Source organism: Dryobates pubescens, chromosome 12, assembly GCF_014839835.1.
Source record: "Dryobates pubescens isolate bDryPub1 chromosome 12, bDryPub1.pri, whole genome shotgun sequence".
Taxonomy (NCBI): Eukaryota; Metazoa; Chordata; class Aves; order Piciformes; family Picidae; genus Dryobates; species Dryobates pubescens.
Genome location: NC_071623.1, coordinates 6312678 through 6331476, shown reverse-complemented (window position 1 = coordinate 6331476; position 18799 = coordinate 6312678). Strand labels below are relative to the sequence as shown.

General features: G+C 48.3%; 1 protein-coding gene across 1 annotated transcript in view; it reads left to right on the top strand.

The window, feature by feature from the left end:
• The window catches only part of BCLAF3 (BCLAF1 and THRAP3 family member 3), a 39956-nt gene extending 23454 nt beyond the window's left edge, over nt 1–16502 (top strand). The window contains exons 6-12 of the mRNA XM_054166026.1: nt 361–475; nt 1216–1279; nt 3456–3574; nt 8298–8412; nt 10234–10329; nt 12227–12382; nt 16338–16502. Of these exons, the coding sequence (XP_054022001.1) occupies nt 361–475; nt 1216–1279; nt 3456–3574; nt 8298–8412; nt 10234–10329; nt 12227–12382; nt 16338–16367 (695 nt within the window). The 3' untranslated portion in view covers nt 16368–16502. The remainder of the gene's footprint in view (nt 1–360; nt 476–1215; nt 1280–3455; nt 3575–8297; nt 8413–10233; nt 10330–12226; nt 12383–16337) is intronic.
• The last annotated feature ends 2297 nt before the right edge of the window (nt 16503–18799 follow it).

The window sequence follows — 18799 nt, the reverse complement described above, 5'->3', positions numbered from 1 at the left end:
TAGTCACAACTTCTTAGCTATGTAGAGTTCCTTTTAATTTTTCAGAGCAGTGTTTGGACTGTTGCATCACAGTCAGTGCTCAACTTGATTTCTAGCTCCCAGTTTGAGTGCTAGCAGGGCAGAGCTGACAAATAGTGACATTTCTGTTGAGCTTGATCTTGTACAGTAAGAAGGCTGTTGAAGTTGGCTGCCCTAATCTTTCAGTGGTGAATGTTAAACTGCAAGGGAAGTAGTTTGAAATTGAATCCCAGGAGTTACCTTGGTGTGCCCTTGAGAGTTGATGCTTTAAAAGCTACAATTCCCCACTGTACATTTCAGCTCCTACAAATAACCATTCTTGTATTTGATATCTCTCCACAGCAAATTATTTTACCTCTTCTGACCTAACTCTGCACGAAAGGTTCTCCAAGATTAAGGATAAGCCAGCTGCAAATCTGAATGATGTTAAAATATGTTCGGATCCAGAAATTCACAGGTAATTGGCACGCGCTTTGCTGCGGTTTGCTTGCATGAAGGTAGCTCACAGGATCACAGGGTCTTAGGGTTTGGAAGGGACCTCCAGAAATGGAGTCCAACCCCTCTGCCAGAGGACCATAGAATCTAGCATAGATCACACAGGAATGCATCCAGATAGGCCTTGAAAGTCTCCAGAGAAGGAGACTCCACATCCTCTCTGGGGAGCCTCCTGTGCTGGAGTTTCTATCCATTGCCCCTTGTCCTATCCCAGGGTGCAACTGAGCAGAGCCTGTACCCTCCCTCTTGATCCCCAGCCCTCAGCTATTGATAGACATTGATTAAATCCCCTCTCAGTAGTGTTCTCTCCAGACTAAACAGCTCCAGGGCTCTCAGCCTCTCCTCATCAGGCAGTCTTCAGTCCCTCAGTCACCCTTGTAGCCCTCTGCTGGACAGAGTCCAGCAGACCCCTGGCCCTCTTGAACTGGGGAGCCTACAACTGGATGCAGTATTCAAGGTGAGGTCTCACCAGGGCAGAGTAGAGGTGGGGAGGAGAACCTCACTCAGTCTGCTGGACACACTTCACTTAATGCACCCCAGGATCCCATTGCCCTTCTTGGTTAATCTTCAGCAGACTACACCATATAAAGTGGTTTTTCACCCACTCTAAACTACCTATCAGTAAAGAACTGAGTAGTTGGTGAGTGGTGCTGCTGTTGTTCATGGTGCTGGCTCTTGTTTTTACGTAGTGTTCTGTTCCAGGAGGATTGACATGTCCCTTGCAGAGCTTCAGAACAAACGAACTGTGCCATCTGAATCTCCCCAGGTATCTGTAATTACTTGACTTTTGGTGTTTTGGACAAGCAGGAAGTTAGGATGACACAGTTGTGAACAGTATGTTCCCCTTGCTCTTGGTGTGTAATTTATCTGTGCTTTGACAGCCATTAGCAGTTCTGATTATTTTGCAGGAAACTCACTTGAGCATACTTGCAGAACCCATGGTGGTACAAATGCAGGGTTAGACTGGAGCTGAGAAAGGAGTTATTCAGTGTGAGGGTGGTGAGACTCTGGAATAGGCTGCCCAGGGAGGTTGTGGCTGCCTCCTGCCTGGGGGTGTTGAAGGCCAGGTTGGATGAGGCCTTGAGCAGCTGAGTCTAGTTGAGAAGTGTCCCTGGGCATGGGAAGGAGGGTGGAGCAGATGAAATCTGAGGTCACTTCCAACCTATGCCATTCTATGACTAAAATGCAGGTGTGTCCTCCAGAGTAGGTGGAGTGTGGTAATTCTGTTGAACCTCTGTTTTTAAATACTGTAAATGCAAAGTGGTTGCCCAGGGAGGTGGTGGAAGCCTCATCCCTGGAGGCTTTTAAGGCCAGGCTGGATGTGGCTCTGAGCAACCTGATCTAGTGTGAGGGGTCCCTGCCCATGGCAGGGGGGTTGGAACTAGATGATCCTTGAGGTCTCTTCCAGCCCTGACAATTCTGTGATTCTATGTGGCTCTTAATTTCCCTGTATGACTACTAAAAGCCACCTGCCCTCATGTTAGAATGGATCAACATCCACAGAATTCTTTAGGATGCTATTTTATTCCATGCTTTCATTCAGGGACATGAAATACTCTATTTTCCCCTTTCAAGCCATGATTATTTTGATTTAGTCATAGCATTTGTAACTTGTAGTACAGGTATGTAGAGATTCAACTTGACTAAGAGTAGTAAAACATCTTCAGAGTTACTGGAATTTGTGACTGTTTTTGTTCTGGCAACTCCATGCAGAATTCTGGCATGCAGGTGGTGCAAGAAAGGGTAAATTGGGGGCTGTTTTCTGTGATTGTTTTGGAAGTTTGGATTGATCTGCATCTGTCCTACATGCAGATAGCTGAACTACATTGACAAAGTTGTATGCCAGATGCCACTCCTGAAGGACAAACATGTTAGTGTTTTTAGTTCATAGGTTCATAGAATGGTTTAGATTGGAAGGGACCCCAAAGATCTAGTTCTAACCCCCTGCCATGGGCAGGGACACTTTCCACCACCCCAGGTTGCTCAAGGCCTCATCTAGCCTGGCCTTCAACATCTCCAGGGAGTAAACTCCCACAGCCTCCTTGAGCAACCTGTTCCAGTGTCTCCCCACCCTCACTGGAATGAATTTCTTTCTAATCTCCAGTCTAAATCTGCCCTCCTCAAGCTTCAATCCATTCCCTCTCACTGCTACTACAAGTCCTTGTAGAAAGTCCTTTCCCAGCTTTCTTGTAGCCCCCTTCAGGTACTGGAAGGCTGCTCTTTCTCCAGGCTGAACAGCCCCAACTCTCTCAGCCTGTCCCCATAGGCGAGGTTCTGCAGCCCTCTGATCATCTTTGTGCTCTCCTCTGGACCCACTCCAGCAGCTCCAGGTCCCTCTTCTGCTGGGGGCAACAGCACTGGAGGCAGTGCTGCAGGTGGGGTCTGAGCAGAGGGGCAGAATCCCCTCTCTGTGCTGCTGCTCTCCCTGCTTTGGAGGGGGCTCAGCACTCAGCTGCCTGCTGGGCTGCCAGGGACCATTGCTGGCTCCTGGGGAGTTTGTCACCAGCTGACACCCCCAAGCCTCTCTCCTCCAGACTGCTCTTGAGCCACTCCTCACCCAGCCTATATTTGTGCTTGGGAGTGTCCTGACCCAGGTGTAGAACCTTGCACTTAGCCTTGCTGAATGTCGTGAGGCTGGCTTGGGCCTACCTCTGCAGCCTGTCCAAGCCCCACAGGATCCTTTCCCTCCAGTGTGTCAACCAGAGCACACAGCTTGGTGTCACCCACAAACCTGCTGGGAGTGCCTCAGTCCCACTGTCCATGTCGCTAACAAAGCTGTTAGAGTGCACTGGTCCCAGTACCAACCCTTGAGGGTCACCACTTGTCACTGGCCTCCTTTTGGCCACTGAGCTTTTGACCACAACTCTCTGATTGCAGCCCTCCAGCCAATTCCTTTCCCAGCTTGCTGGCTAACTTGCCTTGAACTTTTCCTCTTAACCTAGAACATCATGAGAGCATTGGAAGATCCAAATGACCTACGGCATGACATAGAAAGGAGAAGAAAGGAGAGATTGAAGAATGAAGATGACAGAGTGTTTTGTGTGGATGATGGAGCTCCAAGGTAATTAGCAAGCAACAGTCTTGGTGGCCAGAGCCTGTATTTCTTACTCAAAGTTTTGACTCCTCCACAGTTCTGGGCTTGGTTTTTTATGGCTCTTTTCCTTAGCTTATAGGGTTTGACTTGGCCTGATGTTCATTGCAAACTGCTCTGTGATGGAGTGCTGAGCTGCCGTGGGAAAAGGAAAAGCTCAAACTGTAGCAGTGGATGGGAGGAGTGGAACAAATTCAAGAAGCTGAACTATGTTTATACTCCTTGGTGTGCCATTAACAGCATCCTCTTGGTATTTTGTAGTACCATGAAAGCATTCTAGGGTAAACACAAGGTTGGGTTGCCCTGGTTGTTTCATGTCATGTGGAAAGTCAGCAAAGAATTTGAGATCTCTTTATTCCTTTTCTGATTCTTGGGGAACATCATGAAGAAAAATTAGATTTCTTTGGAATAGTTTTTGTTTCGTTTCTTACTTTTAAATACCTCCAACAGGTCTGTTACAGCTTTTTTGCTCCAGAGGTGTTTGCTAACCTCTGTCATCCTGTTTCACTTTTGATGTTGTGAGGTTGGCTGATTACAGAGAGGTCTCTTAACTTATTGGTGCTAGAACAAATGTTGATTCAAGAATTTCTAGATGGTAATGAAATGTGTCTACACTGGAGTCATAATTTGGACACAGCTCTTAAGATGCTGCTGTTTGTGCAGTCTGGAATAGCAGAGTCACAATGCACCCAGGCCCCATAGTTGGGAGAACTGTGGACCTGCAGAAGAAATATTTCTTGTGTTGGAGATTCTTGAAAGGAAAAAGAGTTCCCAAGTTGGGGGTGGGGAGGAAGGAGCCTGTAGATATTACTGCACTTTGGTCACAACAACCCCAAGCAATGCTACAGGCTTGGGGCAGAGTGGCTGGAAAGCAGCCTGCTGGAAAAGGATCTGGTGGTGCTGGTGGACAGCTGAACATGAGCCAGCAGTGTGCATAGGTGGCCAAGAAGGCAAACAGCATCCTGGCCTGGATGAAGCCAGTGTGGACAGCAGGAGTAGGGCAGTGCTGGTGCCTCTGTATGCAGCCCTGGTGAGGCCATAGCTTAAGCACTGGGTCAGTTCTGGGTGCCACAGGATAGGAAAGACATTGAGGGGCTGGGGAGTGTCCAGAGAAGAGCAACCAGGCTGGGGAGTGGTTTGGAGGGCATCATATGAGGAGCAGCTGAGGGAGCTGGGGGTGTTTTGTCTGGAGAAGAGAAGGCTGAGGGCAGAGTTTATTGCTCTCTACAGCTCCCTGAAAGGAGGTTGGAGTGAGGCTGGGGTTGGTCTCTTCTCTCAAGTAAGCAGTGATAGGATGAGAGGAAATATGTTGAAGTTATGCCAGGGGAGGGTTAAGCTGGAGATGTGGAAAAACTTACTAATTGAGAGAGTGGTGAGGGGTTGGAACAGGCTGCCCAGGGAGGTAGTGGAGTCCCCATGCCTGGAGGTGTTCAAGAAGCTGTAGCGCTTCAGGATATGGTTTAGTGGTCATGACAGTTGGGTTATGGTTGGACTTAAAGGTCTCTTCAGCCTTACTGATTCTGACACAGCCTTTTGTGTACCTGGGGCTGTGTCTTCAGTGTGCAGTTGGCCTCATACCTGCCCAGGCTTATTTTTCTGCTGTTTCCAGTTGCTGTCAAAGTGGGAGGCTCAAGTTTCTCAGCAGCTTTTCAAAGCTCATGTAAGATACTGGCCATGCCCATGAACTAGTCCAGTGTGGCTTTGGTTTTGTATTACTCATTATTTTTGCAGCTATGAAAACTGTTTCTGTATGTGCAGTGAAATTTGAGTTTTGACTTCTACTAGTCACTTCTTGCAGTATCTGTTCTGAGTCTGTGGTAACATCTGTCTTAGCAATGTGCTCAGTGAAAAAAAGCAAGCAACAGCCTAAAGCCAAGGCACCTAGCTATCTGAGGATGGAGCAGCATGGGGGAAAGAGACCTAGGGGTCCTGGTGGATAGAAGGATGTCCATGAGCCATCAATGTGTCCTTGTGGCCAAGAAGGCCAAGGGCATCCTGAGGTGGATTAGAAGGGCTGTGATTAGGAGGTTGAGAAAAGGTCTACTCTACTACTCTGCCCTGCTGAACCTATGTCTGGAATATTGTGTCCAGTTCTGGGCCCCTCAGTTCAAGAAGGACCTCAGGGAGCTGATTGGCAGAGTCCACCACAGAGCCACAAAGCTGCTGAAGGCAGTGGAGATCCCTATGAGGCCAGGCTGAGGGAGCTGGGGTTTGGAGCTTGGAGCAGAGGAGCCTGAGGGCTGCCCTCAGTGCTGGGGATAAAGATGTGCAGGGCAGTGCTGGATGCAGCCAGGCTCTGCTCAGGGTTGTCTGATGACAGGACAAGGGGCACTGGGTGCAAGCTGGAGCAGAGGAGGTACCAAGGGATTATAAGGAAAAACCTCTTCCTTGTGAGGGTGCCAGAGCCCTGGAACAGGCTGCCCAGGGGGCCTGTGGAGTCTCCTTCTCTGGAGACATTCCAAAGCCACCTGGATGTGTTCCTGTGTGACCTGTTCTAGGTGCTCCTGCTCTGGCAGGGGGGGTTGGCCTGGATGATCTTTCGAGGTCCCTTCCAACCCTTAGCATTCTGTCATTCTGTGACCTAGCCAGCATCTGGCTAGAATCTTTCCAGACGGGGCATGTGCTGTTCATCTTCAGAGGTGGTGCAGTGAGTAAGTGGGACTGCGGGAAGCGTTTCTGCCAGCGGAGGGCAGCAGTGAGCAGGCCTGGCCGGGTGAGGCAGGGCAGCCTGGTTAGCACAGCAGGATAGGCAGAATGCTTCTCTGCTTTTGCCGTGGCACAACACAGCGCAACTCTGCGACTGTGCAGCGGAACACGAGCCAGCAGTGTGCCCAGGTGGCCAGGAAGGCCAAGGGCATCCTGGCCTGTATCAGCAGTAGTCAGGAGCAGGGAAGTCATCCTGCCCCTGTACTCAGCACTGGTTAGGCCACACCTTGAGTCCTGTGTCCAGTTCTGGGCCCCTCAATTCAAGAAAGATGTTGAGATGCTGGAAGGTGTCCAGAGAAGGGCAACAAAGCTGGGGAGGAGTTTGGAGCACAGCCCTGTGAGGAGAGGCTGAGGGAGCTGGGGTTGCTTAGCCTGCAGAAGAGGAGGCTCAGGGGAGACCTTCTTGCTCTCTACAACTCCCTGAAAGGAGGCTGTAGCCAGGTGGGGGTTGGTCTCTTCTCCCAGGCATCCAGCAGCAGAACAAGAGGACAGAGTCTCAAGCTGTGCCAGGGGAGGTTTAGGCTGGAGGTGAGGAAGAAATTCTTCCCAGAAAGAGAATTGCCACGGGAATGTGCAAAACATTTCCAGTTTGAATTGGCATTCAGTCAGGGAAAGTGAGATATGCAAATAACAAACAGAAACTAGCACATCCTTCACAGGGCTTCGTATGGCAGAGGACACAGGTATTAGTTAGGACAACATGTAACTCCTGCAAATAATTCATCTAAGAGTTGTAGGGAGAAAACCAAGATGTGACCAAGAGGAATTTTAACATATTAAATTCATTACATCTGCAGAAAGCCTGAAATGTGTAAGCATTACAGCTGTACAGCCACAGAACATACAAGGCCACTCAAAAAGAGAAACTCTTTGATTAGCATTTAACTGCAATGAGAAGTACTTTAAGAACCTCACAACATTCAGACCCCCAGAGTGTGCTAGGTGCTAGGATTTCAGGGGCTTGACAGTTTCATGGTACAAATGAAGAAAAGAAAGCTAAGCTTGAATGACCTCAATGATAGCCATGAAGTCTGGCAAATGTTACATTATTTTAGATAACAAATCATGAGAGCTTATTCTTTTTTTGCCTCTCCTTTTTCCCCCGCTCGTTTTTTTTCCCCTGCTCGTTTTCCCCCCCTCGTTTCCTTTCTCCCCCCCCGCTCATTTCCTTCTTCCCGCTCTTTGTTCCCGCTCTTTGTTCCCGCTCTTTGTTCCCGCTCTTTGTTCCCGCTCTTTGTTCCCGCTCTTTTTCTTTTCCCCCCCCCGCTCCTTTTTCCCGCTCCTTTTTCCCGCTCCTTTTTCCCGCTCCTTTTTCCCGCTCCTTTTTCCCGCTCCTTTTTCCCGCTCTTTTTCTTTCCTCCCCCGCTCTTTTTCTTTCTTCCCCGCTCGCTCTCTTTTCTTCCCCGCTCGCTCTCTTTTCGTCCCCTTCTTTTTTCCCGCTCTTTTTCTTTTGTTCCCTTCCCCCTCCTCCTTGAAAGGAGGTTGGAGCCAGGTGGGGGTTGGTCTCTTCTCCCAGGCACCCAGCACCAGAAGAAGAGGACACAGTCTCAAGCTGTGCCAGGGGAGGTTTAGGCTGGATGGTAGGAAGAACTTCTTCCCAGAAAGAGAGATTGGCCATGGGAATGTGCTGCCCAGGGAGGTGGTGGAGTCTCTCTCCCTGGGGGGTCTTTAAAATAAGACTGGCTGAGGCACTTGGTGCCATGGTTTAGTTGATTAGATGGTGTTGGGTGATAGGTTGGACTTGATGACCTCAGAGGTCTTTTCCAACTTGGTTAATTCTATAAAATAAAATATTGTGATTCTGTTTAGTCAGAGGACTAGTGATTTGTTGAATATCCCAGAAGAAAATTACTTCAAACCACTCACTTTGTACTTGAAAAGCAATGCAGGTGCTAGACTAAGGTCATTTAAAATAACCAGGTTTTGCTATGCTTTAGGTTTTAACTGTTCCTCCTTTCTTCTTCTCTCTCTCCCATGTGCACATCAGGAACCAGCAAAGCTGCAGTCTCTCAAAATTGCAGAACTCCCAACATGATGGCTTCCAAAAGCCTATGAGGTTCATGAAGCCACCTTTTAGGAAATTTATTGGGAGACCTCATCTGGTAAGCTGAAATGTAGACTTTTAGTAGCTTTTGCCTTTGTTGTTCTTATAAGATAATATTTATTTAGTTTTTTATTGCTGCATTGTCTGTACTAGTGTAGATTTGATAATCTGTGATGTCTTGCCCTTTGAAATGCCAAGCGATGCTTTATTATCAGTTGATGACAAACTCCCCATGAGGCAACAATGGTCCCTGGCAGCCCAGCAGGCAGCTGTGTGCTGGGCTGCATCCAGAGCAGGGAGAGCAACAGCACAGGGAGGGGATTCTGCCCCTCTGCTCTACTCTGCTGTGACCCCATCTGCAGCACTGCTTCCAGTTCTGGTGCCCCCAGCAGAAGAGGGACCTGGAGCTGCTGGAGTGGGTCTAGATTAGGCCACCAATATGATCAGAGAGCTGGAGAACCTCCCCTATGGAGACAGGCTGAGATGAGGTGCTCCAGCCTCCTGATCATTTTTTGAGCCCTCCTCTGGACCTGCTACAGCAGCTCCATGTCCTTCCTGTATTGAGGGCTGCAGAGCTGGATGTGGTCTCATGAGAGCAGAGCAAAGTGGTAGAATAACCTCTCTCCATCACTGGCCATGCTGCCTTTGATGCAGCCCAGGCTGCCATTTGCCCTTCTGGGCTGCAGGAACACACAGTAGGAAAATGGCCAAAACCCCCAGGTAGAAGAGTGGCTGGAGGAGTGCTCTATTTTAGGCACCCATGGCTGTTGGATTGCAGCTGTTGTGTGTTGACACAATTTCAGTACTGCTTGTCTCTGTCACTTGCTTTTGAAATCATCTGTCAGGCAAGTAACCTTTAAAATGCTCTCCTGTAACACAGAGTTAAAGCAGAATCTTCTCCTGACCAGTGTCCCCTGTTGGGGACATTCACTGTGAGGCTGCTGCAGTGGTGTGTGTAGTACCAGTGCAAGGATCTCCTCTGAAATACGATACCCTGTAATGACCAAATGCTAACCAGGGATGTCCATGGTACTAATCTTGTGGCCCTCTTTCCTAACTGAAGGGGTGACTGCTAGAGCAACCTGTCTGCTCACTTGCTGCATGCAAATTGAGGCATCTGTTCTGGGAGGAGCAGGGAAGGACAACCTTAACTGGGTTGGTACCTGAGATCTCTCCAAGAGGATGGTACTCAGTAGGGAACTGCTTGAGAGAGTCCAGTGCAGAGCCACAAAGCTGCTGAAGGCAGGGGAACATTTCCCTTGTACAGGAAGACTGAGTGGGCCATTAGGGTTCTTTGGCTTGGAGAAGAGGAGCCTGAGGGATGACCTGTTGATAAAGATGTGCAGGGCAGTGCAGGATGGAGCCAGGCACTGCTCAGGGATGTCTAAGGACAGGACAAGGGGCACTGGGTGCCAGCTGGAGCAGAGGAGGTGCCAAGGGAACAGAAGGGTAAACTTTTTCCCTGTGAGGGTGCCAGAGCCTTGGAGCAGGCTGCCCAGGGGGGCTGTGGAGTCTCCTTCTCTGGAGACATTCCAAACTCATCTGGTTGTGTTCCTGTGTGACCTGCCCTAGGTGCTCCTGCTCTGGCAGGGGGCTTGGACTGGATGATCTTTGGAGGCCTCTTCCAACCCCTACTATTCTGTGATTCTATGGATGGTTTGTATCATCTTTTGTTCCTGTGGGGCTCTGCCATCACCTCAGCCAGCTGGGACTCCAGGTGCTGCTGTGGTCTCATTCTGGTGCCTTCAAACTGTCATTGTGTCAAATGCTACAAAATGGAAAGGGTTGCAATATTTGTTGGTGTAGGCTGGAAACTTTCTGTGTTTTCTGGAATGATTTGGCATCATGGAGCTAATCTCTCTGCCTGTTTTCCTCCTAGAACTCTTACTATTCATCCAGACCAGTTGATGCTTACCCTCACAGACGCATCAGGGGACATCTTGAAAATGCAGGACCTGTCAGGAGATACTTTAAGGTATAGACCAGTTTTCATCAGCCAGGCAGAAAGGGACTTTGGGGTATTGATTGACAGCTGGCTGAACATGAGCCAGCAGTGTGCCCAGGTGTCCAGTTCTGGGCCAGTTCTGGTTCTCAATTTAAGAAGGACATTGAGACTCTTGAAGGTGTCCATCAAAGGGCAACAAAGCTGTGGAGGGGCCTGGAACACAGCCCTGTGAGGAAAGGCTGAGGGAGCTGGGGTTGCTTAGCCTGGAGAAGAGGAGGCTCAGGGGAGACCCTATTGCTCTCCTGAACTACCTGAAGGGAGGTTGTAGCCAGGTGGGGGTTGGTCTCCTCCCAGGCAACCAGCACCAGAACAAGAGGACACAATCTCAAGCTGCACCAGGGGAGGTTTAGGCTGGAGGTGAGGAGAAAGTTCTTCCCAGAAAGACTAATTGGCCATTGGAATGTGCTGCCCAGGGAGGTGGTGGAGTCCCCATCCCTGGAGGTGTTCAAGAGGGGATTGGACATGGCACTTGGTGCCATGGTCTAGTTGGCATGAGGTGTTGGGTGACAGGTTGGACTTGATGATCCCTGAGGTCTTTTTCAAGCATATTGATTCTGTGATACTATGTTACATAAAATGGTGATTCCATCTTGTTTGGTACCAGGAGACACGTTTTTGAAGGCATTGAATGCCATAAAAACAGTGTCATCATAGACCATGTGTTGCCTTTGAAACACTGCCAGGCTTTTAGTAGGTGAGAGGATTGACAGTGGACTGAGCAGGGTTTTCCAGTACTGGATTTGGTGGAAGGGACCCTCAAAGGTCATCTTGTCTAACCCCCCTGCAGTCAGCAGGGACACCTCCAACTAGATCAGGTTGCCCTGGGACACATCCATATAATCAGAGTTGTTAGGGTTAGAAGGGACCTTAAGGATCAGCCAGTTCCAACCCCCCTGCCATGGCCAGGGACACCTCACACTAGATCAAGTTGCTCAGAGCCACATCCAGTCTGGCCTTAAAAGCCTCCAGGCATGAGGCTTCCACCACCTCCCTGGGCAACCTGTGCCAGTGTCTCCCCACCCTCACTGGAAAGAATTTCTTCTTGATCTCCAATCTAAATCTGCTCTCCTCAAGCCTCAATCCATTCCCTCTCATCCTACCACTACAAGCCCTTTAAATTATGTTGTTGATGCTGGCTTACTCTCAGGAAAGTTTACAAACATGTTAATGTTGCACACTTTTTAATCCCTCTGAGGAAGGTAATTTCAGATATTTTAAAACAGTAAGTACAACACAGCAGTTCTTTGAGCCACAGGATAGTGGTCTGAGGAATATTAAATGGGAAATGAAGAGGCTCTCTGCTTGCAAATGCATGTTTGTGTTGTGGAGGACTGGAAGTCTTAGCTGTGTTTTAACTGTAAGTATGGAGATGGTCCAGAGGAGGGCCACAAATGTGACTAGGGGGCTGGAGCACCTCTGCTATGAGGACAGGCTGAGGGAGCTGGGGTTGTTCAGCCTGGAGAAGAGAAGGCTCTGGGGAGACCTTAGAGCAACCTTCCAGTGCCTGAAGAGGGCTACAGGAAGGATGGAGAGGGACTGTTTGCAAAGGCCTGCAGTGACAGGACTAGGGGCAATGGTTTGAAATTAGAGAAGAGCAGAATTAGATTTGATGTCAGGAAGAAGCTCTTTACTGTGAGGGTGGTAGAACACTGGAAAAGGTTGCCCAGGGAGGTCGTTGAGGGTCCTTGAGGCTGGACAAGGCCCTGGGCAGCCTGGTGTGGTTGGGGATGTCCCGGCTGTCTGCGAGGAGGTTGGACTGGATGACCTTTGGAGGTCCCTTCCGGCCTGGACCATTTCATGACTCTCTGAAATCTCGAATTTTGGTGCCTTCATTTTGCACTTTTCTCTCTTCCCCCACCCCTTCCAGAGCAACTTCCCAGATGGCCGCTTGCAGCCCCATTCCAGATCAGGCTTAGTGCAGAAGGGTTTATACATCCAGGCCAAGTACCAGCGGCTGCGCTCTGGTGGTGCCAGGGGATTCACCACCAACAGGTTCAGAGATGGATTCTTGAGGAAAGAAAAGGTAAGTTGGCTGAATTGCTTTGTAACTAATCCATTTATAAAGGATGAATATTCATGAGGATCCATGCAGATTTTTAAATCCCCTTGGAATAAATTGGATGGGAGTTTCTGGGATCTTGGCTCTTTGTACCGTTATGTGCAAACCACATTCTGCATTCCTGTTTCCTCCGTGGTGGTTCCACTGAAACTTGCTTTGGGTAATAGAAAATCACAGAATGTTAGGGGTTGGAAGGGACCTCCAGAGATCATCCAGTCCAACCCCCCAGCCAGACCAGGAGCACCTAGGGAAGGTCACACAGCAACACGTCCAGGTGGGGTTGGAATGTCTCCAGAGAAGGAGTCTCCACAACCTCTCTGGACAGCCTGCTCCAGGGCTCTGGCACCCTCACACTGAAAAAGTTTTCCCTTCTGTTCCTGTGGCACCTCCTCTGCTCCAGCTGGCACCCAGTGCCCCTTGTCCTGTCCTTGGACATCTCTGAGCAGAGTCTGGCTCTGTCCTCCCAGTACTGCCCTGCACATCTTTATCCCCAGCAATGAGGGCAGCCCACTCAGTCCCTTTTGCTCCAAGCTGCAGCACCCCAGCTCCCTCAGCCTGGCCTCACAGGGAAATGTTCCACTGCCTTCATCAGCTTCGTGGCTCTGCACTGGACTCTCTCAAGCAGTTCCCTGAGGCCCTTGAACTGAGGGGCCCAGAACCGGACAGGATATTCCAGATATGGCCTCACCAGGGCAGAGTAGAGGGGGAACAGAACCTCTCCACCATCTAACCACAGCCCTTCTACTTTACCCCAGCATGCTCTTGGCCTTCTTGGCCACCAGGTCACATTGCTGGCTCATGGGCCCCCATGCAGTTCTGTCCCCCAGAACCCCCAGGTCCCTTTCCCCTACACTGTTCTCCAACAGGTCAGTCCCCAACCTGTCCTGGTACAGTATCAGATTTGGCCTCTGAGATTTTTCAGTTGCCATTGTTCAGCATTCTTTCCTTGAGCTCAGCTGATCTCTCTTCCTATTGAGAGAAGGAGAAAATGGCCCTCTGGGTAAAGATGTTATATCCTCCTAGGCCATGGTTGTAAATCAACATATTGATTGAAGGGTATTAATAATGTTATATATTTTACTGTGTGTTTCCCCTCTTTATTACATTAGCTTAAATTAATCATCTGCTTTTAAAGAACACACTGGAGTGCTGCTCTGAGTTCCTACACTATATAATTTTACATCCCACACTGTATGATGTCTGTGTAAAATGGTTTGCTAAGCTCAACCTGAAATAATTCAGCCCATCTGGTTTGTGATAGCTTTTGGTTGGCAGTGTGTACAGGGTGATGATAATCTCCAGCTGCAGAAGAACTTTTGAACCAGATGAGATGTTAGAGCTTTCCTGAGGATCAGTAGTTTAAAGCATTTTAAATCCTTTATTAGAATTGATCAAAGTATGATCAAAGTAGTGTGATGTTACTTGTGGCACTGGAGAATTGGATTAGTTGACCTGCACAGCCCCTTGCAGTTCTGTGTCCCTGTGTGAATTCTTGTTTGTTTTGCAAGTCTGTGTCCACCCAGCTACGAGGAAATATGCTTGCATAAGCATGTGGGGTTGGATTAGAGTTTGGTTTTAAAAAGCCTCCAGCTTGCAGCCCTGGGCGGGGGAAGGCCAAAAAAAGCCAAAACTGCAACCCCAAACAAAACCAACCCCCCACAAATGACAGAAACACACACACAAAAAACCCAAAACCCCAATTACCCCAGAACCACAGGAAAAACCTCACCACCACCATCAAAAAAACCCCACCAGCAAATGACTACCCCCACCTCCACCCCCAAAGGCAAATCACCACCCTCACCCCCGGCAGAAAATCACCACCACCTCCTCCACCCCACAAGACAAAAGCACCACCATTTCCTCTACCCCCAAGAGAAATTCACCACCTCTTCCTCTACCACCCCCAAGAGAAAACCACCACCTCCTCCTCCACCACCCCCAAGAGAAAACCACCACCTCCTCCTCCACCACCCTCAAGAGAAAACCACCACCACCACCTCCTCCACCACCCCCAAGAGAAAACCACCACCACCTCCTCCTCCACCACCCCCAAGAGAAAACCACCACCACCTCCTCCTCCACCACCCCCAAGAGAAAACCACCACCACCTCCTCCTCCACCACCCCCAAGAGAAAACCACCACCACCTCCTCCACCACCCCCAAGAGAAAACCACCACCTCCTCCTCCACCACCCCCAAGAGAAAACCACCACCACCACCTCCTCCTCCACACCCCCCAAAAAAATCACCTCCTCCACCCCCAACAGAAAATCATTCTCACCCCCCTGCAAAAGAAAATAATCACTACCTCTACTAACCCCAAAAGAAAATCACCACCACCACCAGTCCAGAAAAAAGCAAAGCAGCAAACAAAAGCACACACACCACCCCCCTATTCAAACAAAAGCCCCCTACAAAAACACCACCACACCCCCCCCAAACACAAAAATCAAGCAAAGAAAGATGAACACACACACACACACACACAACAGCCAAACCACAAACAGGGAAAAACCACCCCCAAAACCAAATAAAAGCCAGGGGAAACAAAAATCAAGCAAACAAATTAAAAAAGCCATGAAAGAAATCCACACACTTTGGACAAGGTAAAGGGGGTCCTTTGTATCTGAAGTTTACTGGTGAGTGCTTTCTGAACTTGCATGGCCTCTCAGTAGTCTGAGCTCTGAAGGATAAATTGAATTGGAATTAGCAACAAAACAAAAAAATGGAGAAGGATTTTTTTTTGTTCTCCCCCCCCTGAACAAATATCCAAATTATGACCTTGTAAAATGGGCCTCAAAGTGCCAGAATTTTGTGGTAGTGAGCTTTACCCCAGTAATTTCCAGTGCTTTTCTGTGATGAGTATTAAGGTTCTTGTCTGGAACCTCTGAAACATGCTGAACACAATCTGGCTGCTGCAGATAACCATTTGAATTGGAGAAGCATAATAAGAGCTGAATATTGATTTGTAGGCCCTGATGAACCTGAGTAGCTTGGAGCTGAAGTCAAATCCTGAAGAGCCGTTCTGACAGAGCCACTTTCTTAACAGCACACTGATTGCTGCTTGGCTAATAGTTAAACCCCAGAAACCTTCCTCAGATTCTAGCTTTTTTCACCCCCTATTCTTCCTCTTGTAATGATTAACCTGACCTTGAGGTTTGGTTTAAACTGAGCTGAACATCTTTATTTCACCTTTTTGAAACAATTACGCATGTACACCCTTTAAGGGACTCTCTTCACAGCTCTGCTGTTTTAATCAAATAATCCAGTACTGAGGGAAGCTAGGATGGCTTTTTTTTCCCCACTGGAACAACTTGACAGATAGAGAGAGGTGGTTCTGGCCACTTTGCTCTGGTGAGACCTCACCTTGAGTACTGTGTCCATCTCAGGAGTCCTCAACACAGGAAGGACAAGGACCAGCTGGAGCAGGTCCAGAGCAGGGCCATGAAAATGATCAGGGGGTTGGAGCACCTCTGCTACAAAGGCAGGCTGAGGGAGCTGGGGGTGTTCAGCCAGGAGGAGAGAAGGCTCCGGGGAGACCTAAGAGCAGCCTTCCAGTACCTGAAGGGGGCTACAAGAAGGCTGCGGAGGGACTGTTTGCAAAGGCCTGCAGGGAGAGGACAAGGGACAATGGTTTGAAATGAGAGAAGAGCAGATTTAGATTGCATGTTAGGAACAAGTTATGTACTATGAGGGTGGTGGAACACTGGAACAGGTTGCCCAGGGAGGTGGTTGAGGTCCCATCCCTGGAGATCTTCAAGGTCAGGCTGGACAAGGCCGCGAGCAACCTGCTCTAGTTGAGGATGCCTCTGCTTACCGCAGAGGGGGTTGGACTCGTGGCCTTTGCAGGTCCTTTCCAACCCAGACCACTCTGTGATTCTATGACAATTTGTTTTTTTTTTTCTTCTCTCTGCAGGGAAACTTAAATATTGCCACAGAAACCTGAACCAAGCTGTCACCCCGACGTGGAACCAGACAACACAGCAAAGGGAACATCTGTTCAGTTTTATTGTTTTGGACAACTTTTATCGAGACTTTAAAATAGGAGAGAAAGGAACTAACCCTGTAACTTTCTGGGATTTAAAAAAGAAAAAAACAACTTTATTTTTCAGTAGTGGAATGCTGCAGGCCTTTTTTTTTTTTGGGTTTTCTTTTACAGTTTTAATAATTGCTTTTTTTGAAGTACAGGATTCAACTGCAACCTTGTAGTGTGTCCCTGGAGTTCCTTTGCCATCCGAGTCTCAAGCGAAGAAGTTGTTGAAGGGAGCCCTATTTATTAAATAATATTTTCCCCCTAGGCATGATGTTACAGAAGGAACCCTGAGTGGTTATGCTCAGAGGTTTCTATGTTGAAAGTTTAAGGTAATAAAGTTTTAACAACAACAAAAAAGGCAAAGTCAAAAAGAAAAAGTGCCTGAATTGTTTTGGTAACAGCACATTAGCTCAGGATTTTCCAAGCAATGACCTTTTAGGTTGTGCAATAGATTTTACACATCTGTTTGTTCAGTCATTGTCCAGGTACCAGTCTTTGGAAGAATAATATTAATATCCTTGGGGTTCTGATCTGTGTGTAGATAAATATTTGTAAATTGTTCAAACATTGGAGACAGCTTTCAGTGTTTTGATTTTTTTTTTTCTGGGGGGTTGTTTTTCAAAGGAATGGTGCAAGGCAGGTATGTGATGTACTGTAGCAGTAGCTTTTAACTGCACTGAAAGCATGCTTGGGGTTTGGTAGGGGATTAGTTGGTCTGTATTCAAAAGGATTCTGTCTCATGAGATGATTTTTTTTCCCCTGCTGTATGACATTTCTTGACCAAGCCACATGTTCTCTAATCTTTTTTTCCCCCTCATAAAATGACTTGGTGATTTCCTGGATTCTGAAATTGGAGCCTGAAGTATTTAATTACAACAGCAAAAAAACAAAGGTAAGTGTTCATAAGCTTCTGACAAAGCTGCTCAGAACTGAAACTGCTTTAAATGCAGAGAGTTTATAATGTCCTTCAAATTCCCAGTAATTCCCTGAAGCTTCCTGTACTGCAGTGCAGCCAGCAGGGTAAGAGAGGGGATTCCACCCCTTGACTCTGCTCTGCTGACACCCCACTCCAATACTGTGTCCAGTTCTGGTTTCCCCAGCAAAAGAGGGCACAGAGTTGTTGAAGTGAGTCCAGAGGAGGGTCATAAAGATGATCCAAGGGCTGGAGCACCTCTGCTGTGAGGATAGGCTGAGGGAGCTGGGGTTATTCAGCCTGGAGAAGGCTCCAGGGAGACCTCAAAGCTGTCTTCCGGTGCCTGAAAGGACTCTACAAGAAGGCTGCAGAGGAACTTTCCATGAGGGTGTCTAGCAACAGGGCAAGGGGGGAGCAGTGGTTTGAAGCTGAGGGAGAGCAGGGTTAGATCTTAGAATTCTTCAGTGTGAGGGTGGCGAGACCCTGGAACAGGTTGCCCAAGAAGGCTATCTCATCCCTGGGGATGTTCAAGGCCAGGTTGGATGAGGCCTTGAGCAGCCAAGTGTAGTTGAGAGGTGGGGAGGTTGATGAGCTCTGAGGTCCCTTCCAACCTAAACCATTCTAGGACTATTATGCTATGTGCAAAACTCAAAACAGCCAGACAAGTTTTGTAAGCAGCTATAAACAATATTGTGCTTGTCTTTGCCTTATTATACTTGATACGTGATAGGGTTGTCTGTTTCTGTTAACAGATTTGTTCAGACTTTTTACTGCTGGTAAATTAAAGATGCATAGCAAGGAGTTTTCAGAGATGTTCTTGCTTAAGAAAACATTAAGTTGTTCACCATAGCCTGGAAAAGAGAAGGCCCTGGGGAGACTTTAGAGCAGCCTTTCAGTACACGAAGGGGGCCTAAAAGAAGGCTGCAGAGGACTGTTGGCACAGGCCTGCAGGGGTAGAATGAGGAGCAATGGTTTGAAATGAGAGGATTTAGATGGCATGTTAGGAACAAGTTCTGCACCATGAGGGTGCTGGATTGCTGCAGCAGGTTGCCCAAGGCAACAGCTGAAGCTCCATCCCTGGAGATCCTCAAGGTCAGGCTGGCCAAGGCTCTGAGCCACCTCATCTAGTGGAGGAGGTCTCTGCTGACTGCAGAGTGTTTGGACTAGATGACCTTTGGAGCTCACTTCCAACCCAAACCATTCTATGAGCCCCATGATTTCCAAGACAGCATTAGTCATGTAGAATGCAGTCCAGTCACTGGGGATAAATGGTCAGAATTCTAATCCTGGGTAGGTGTACAGTCAGAGGAATTTCTTTTGTAGGGGTCAGGAAGTGGTTTCTGCATGTCTGCTTTTGTAACATTTTTTTCCCCATGATGCCTTCAGTGTAGAGACTCTGGAAAGTGGCTCAGAAGAACTAAACCAGTGCCAC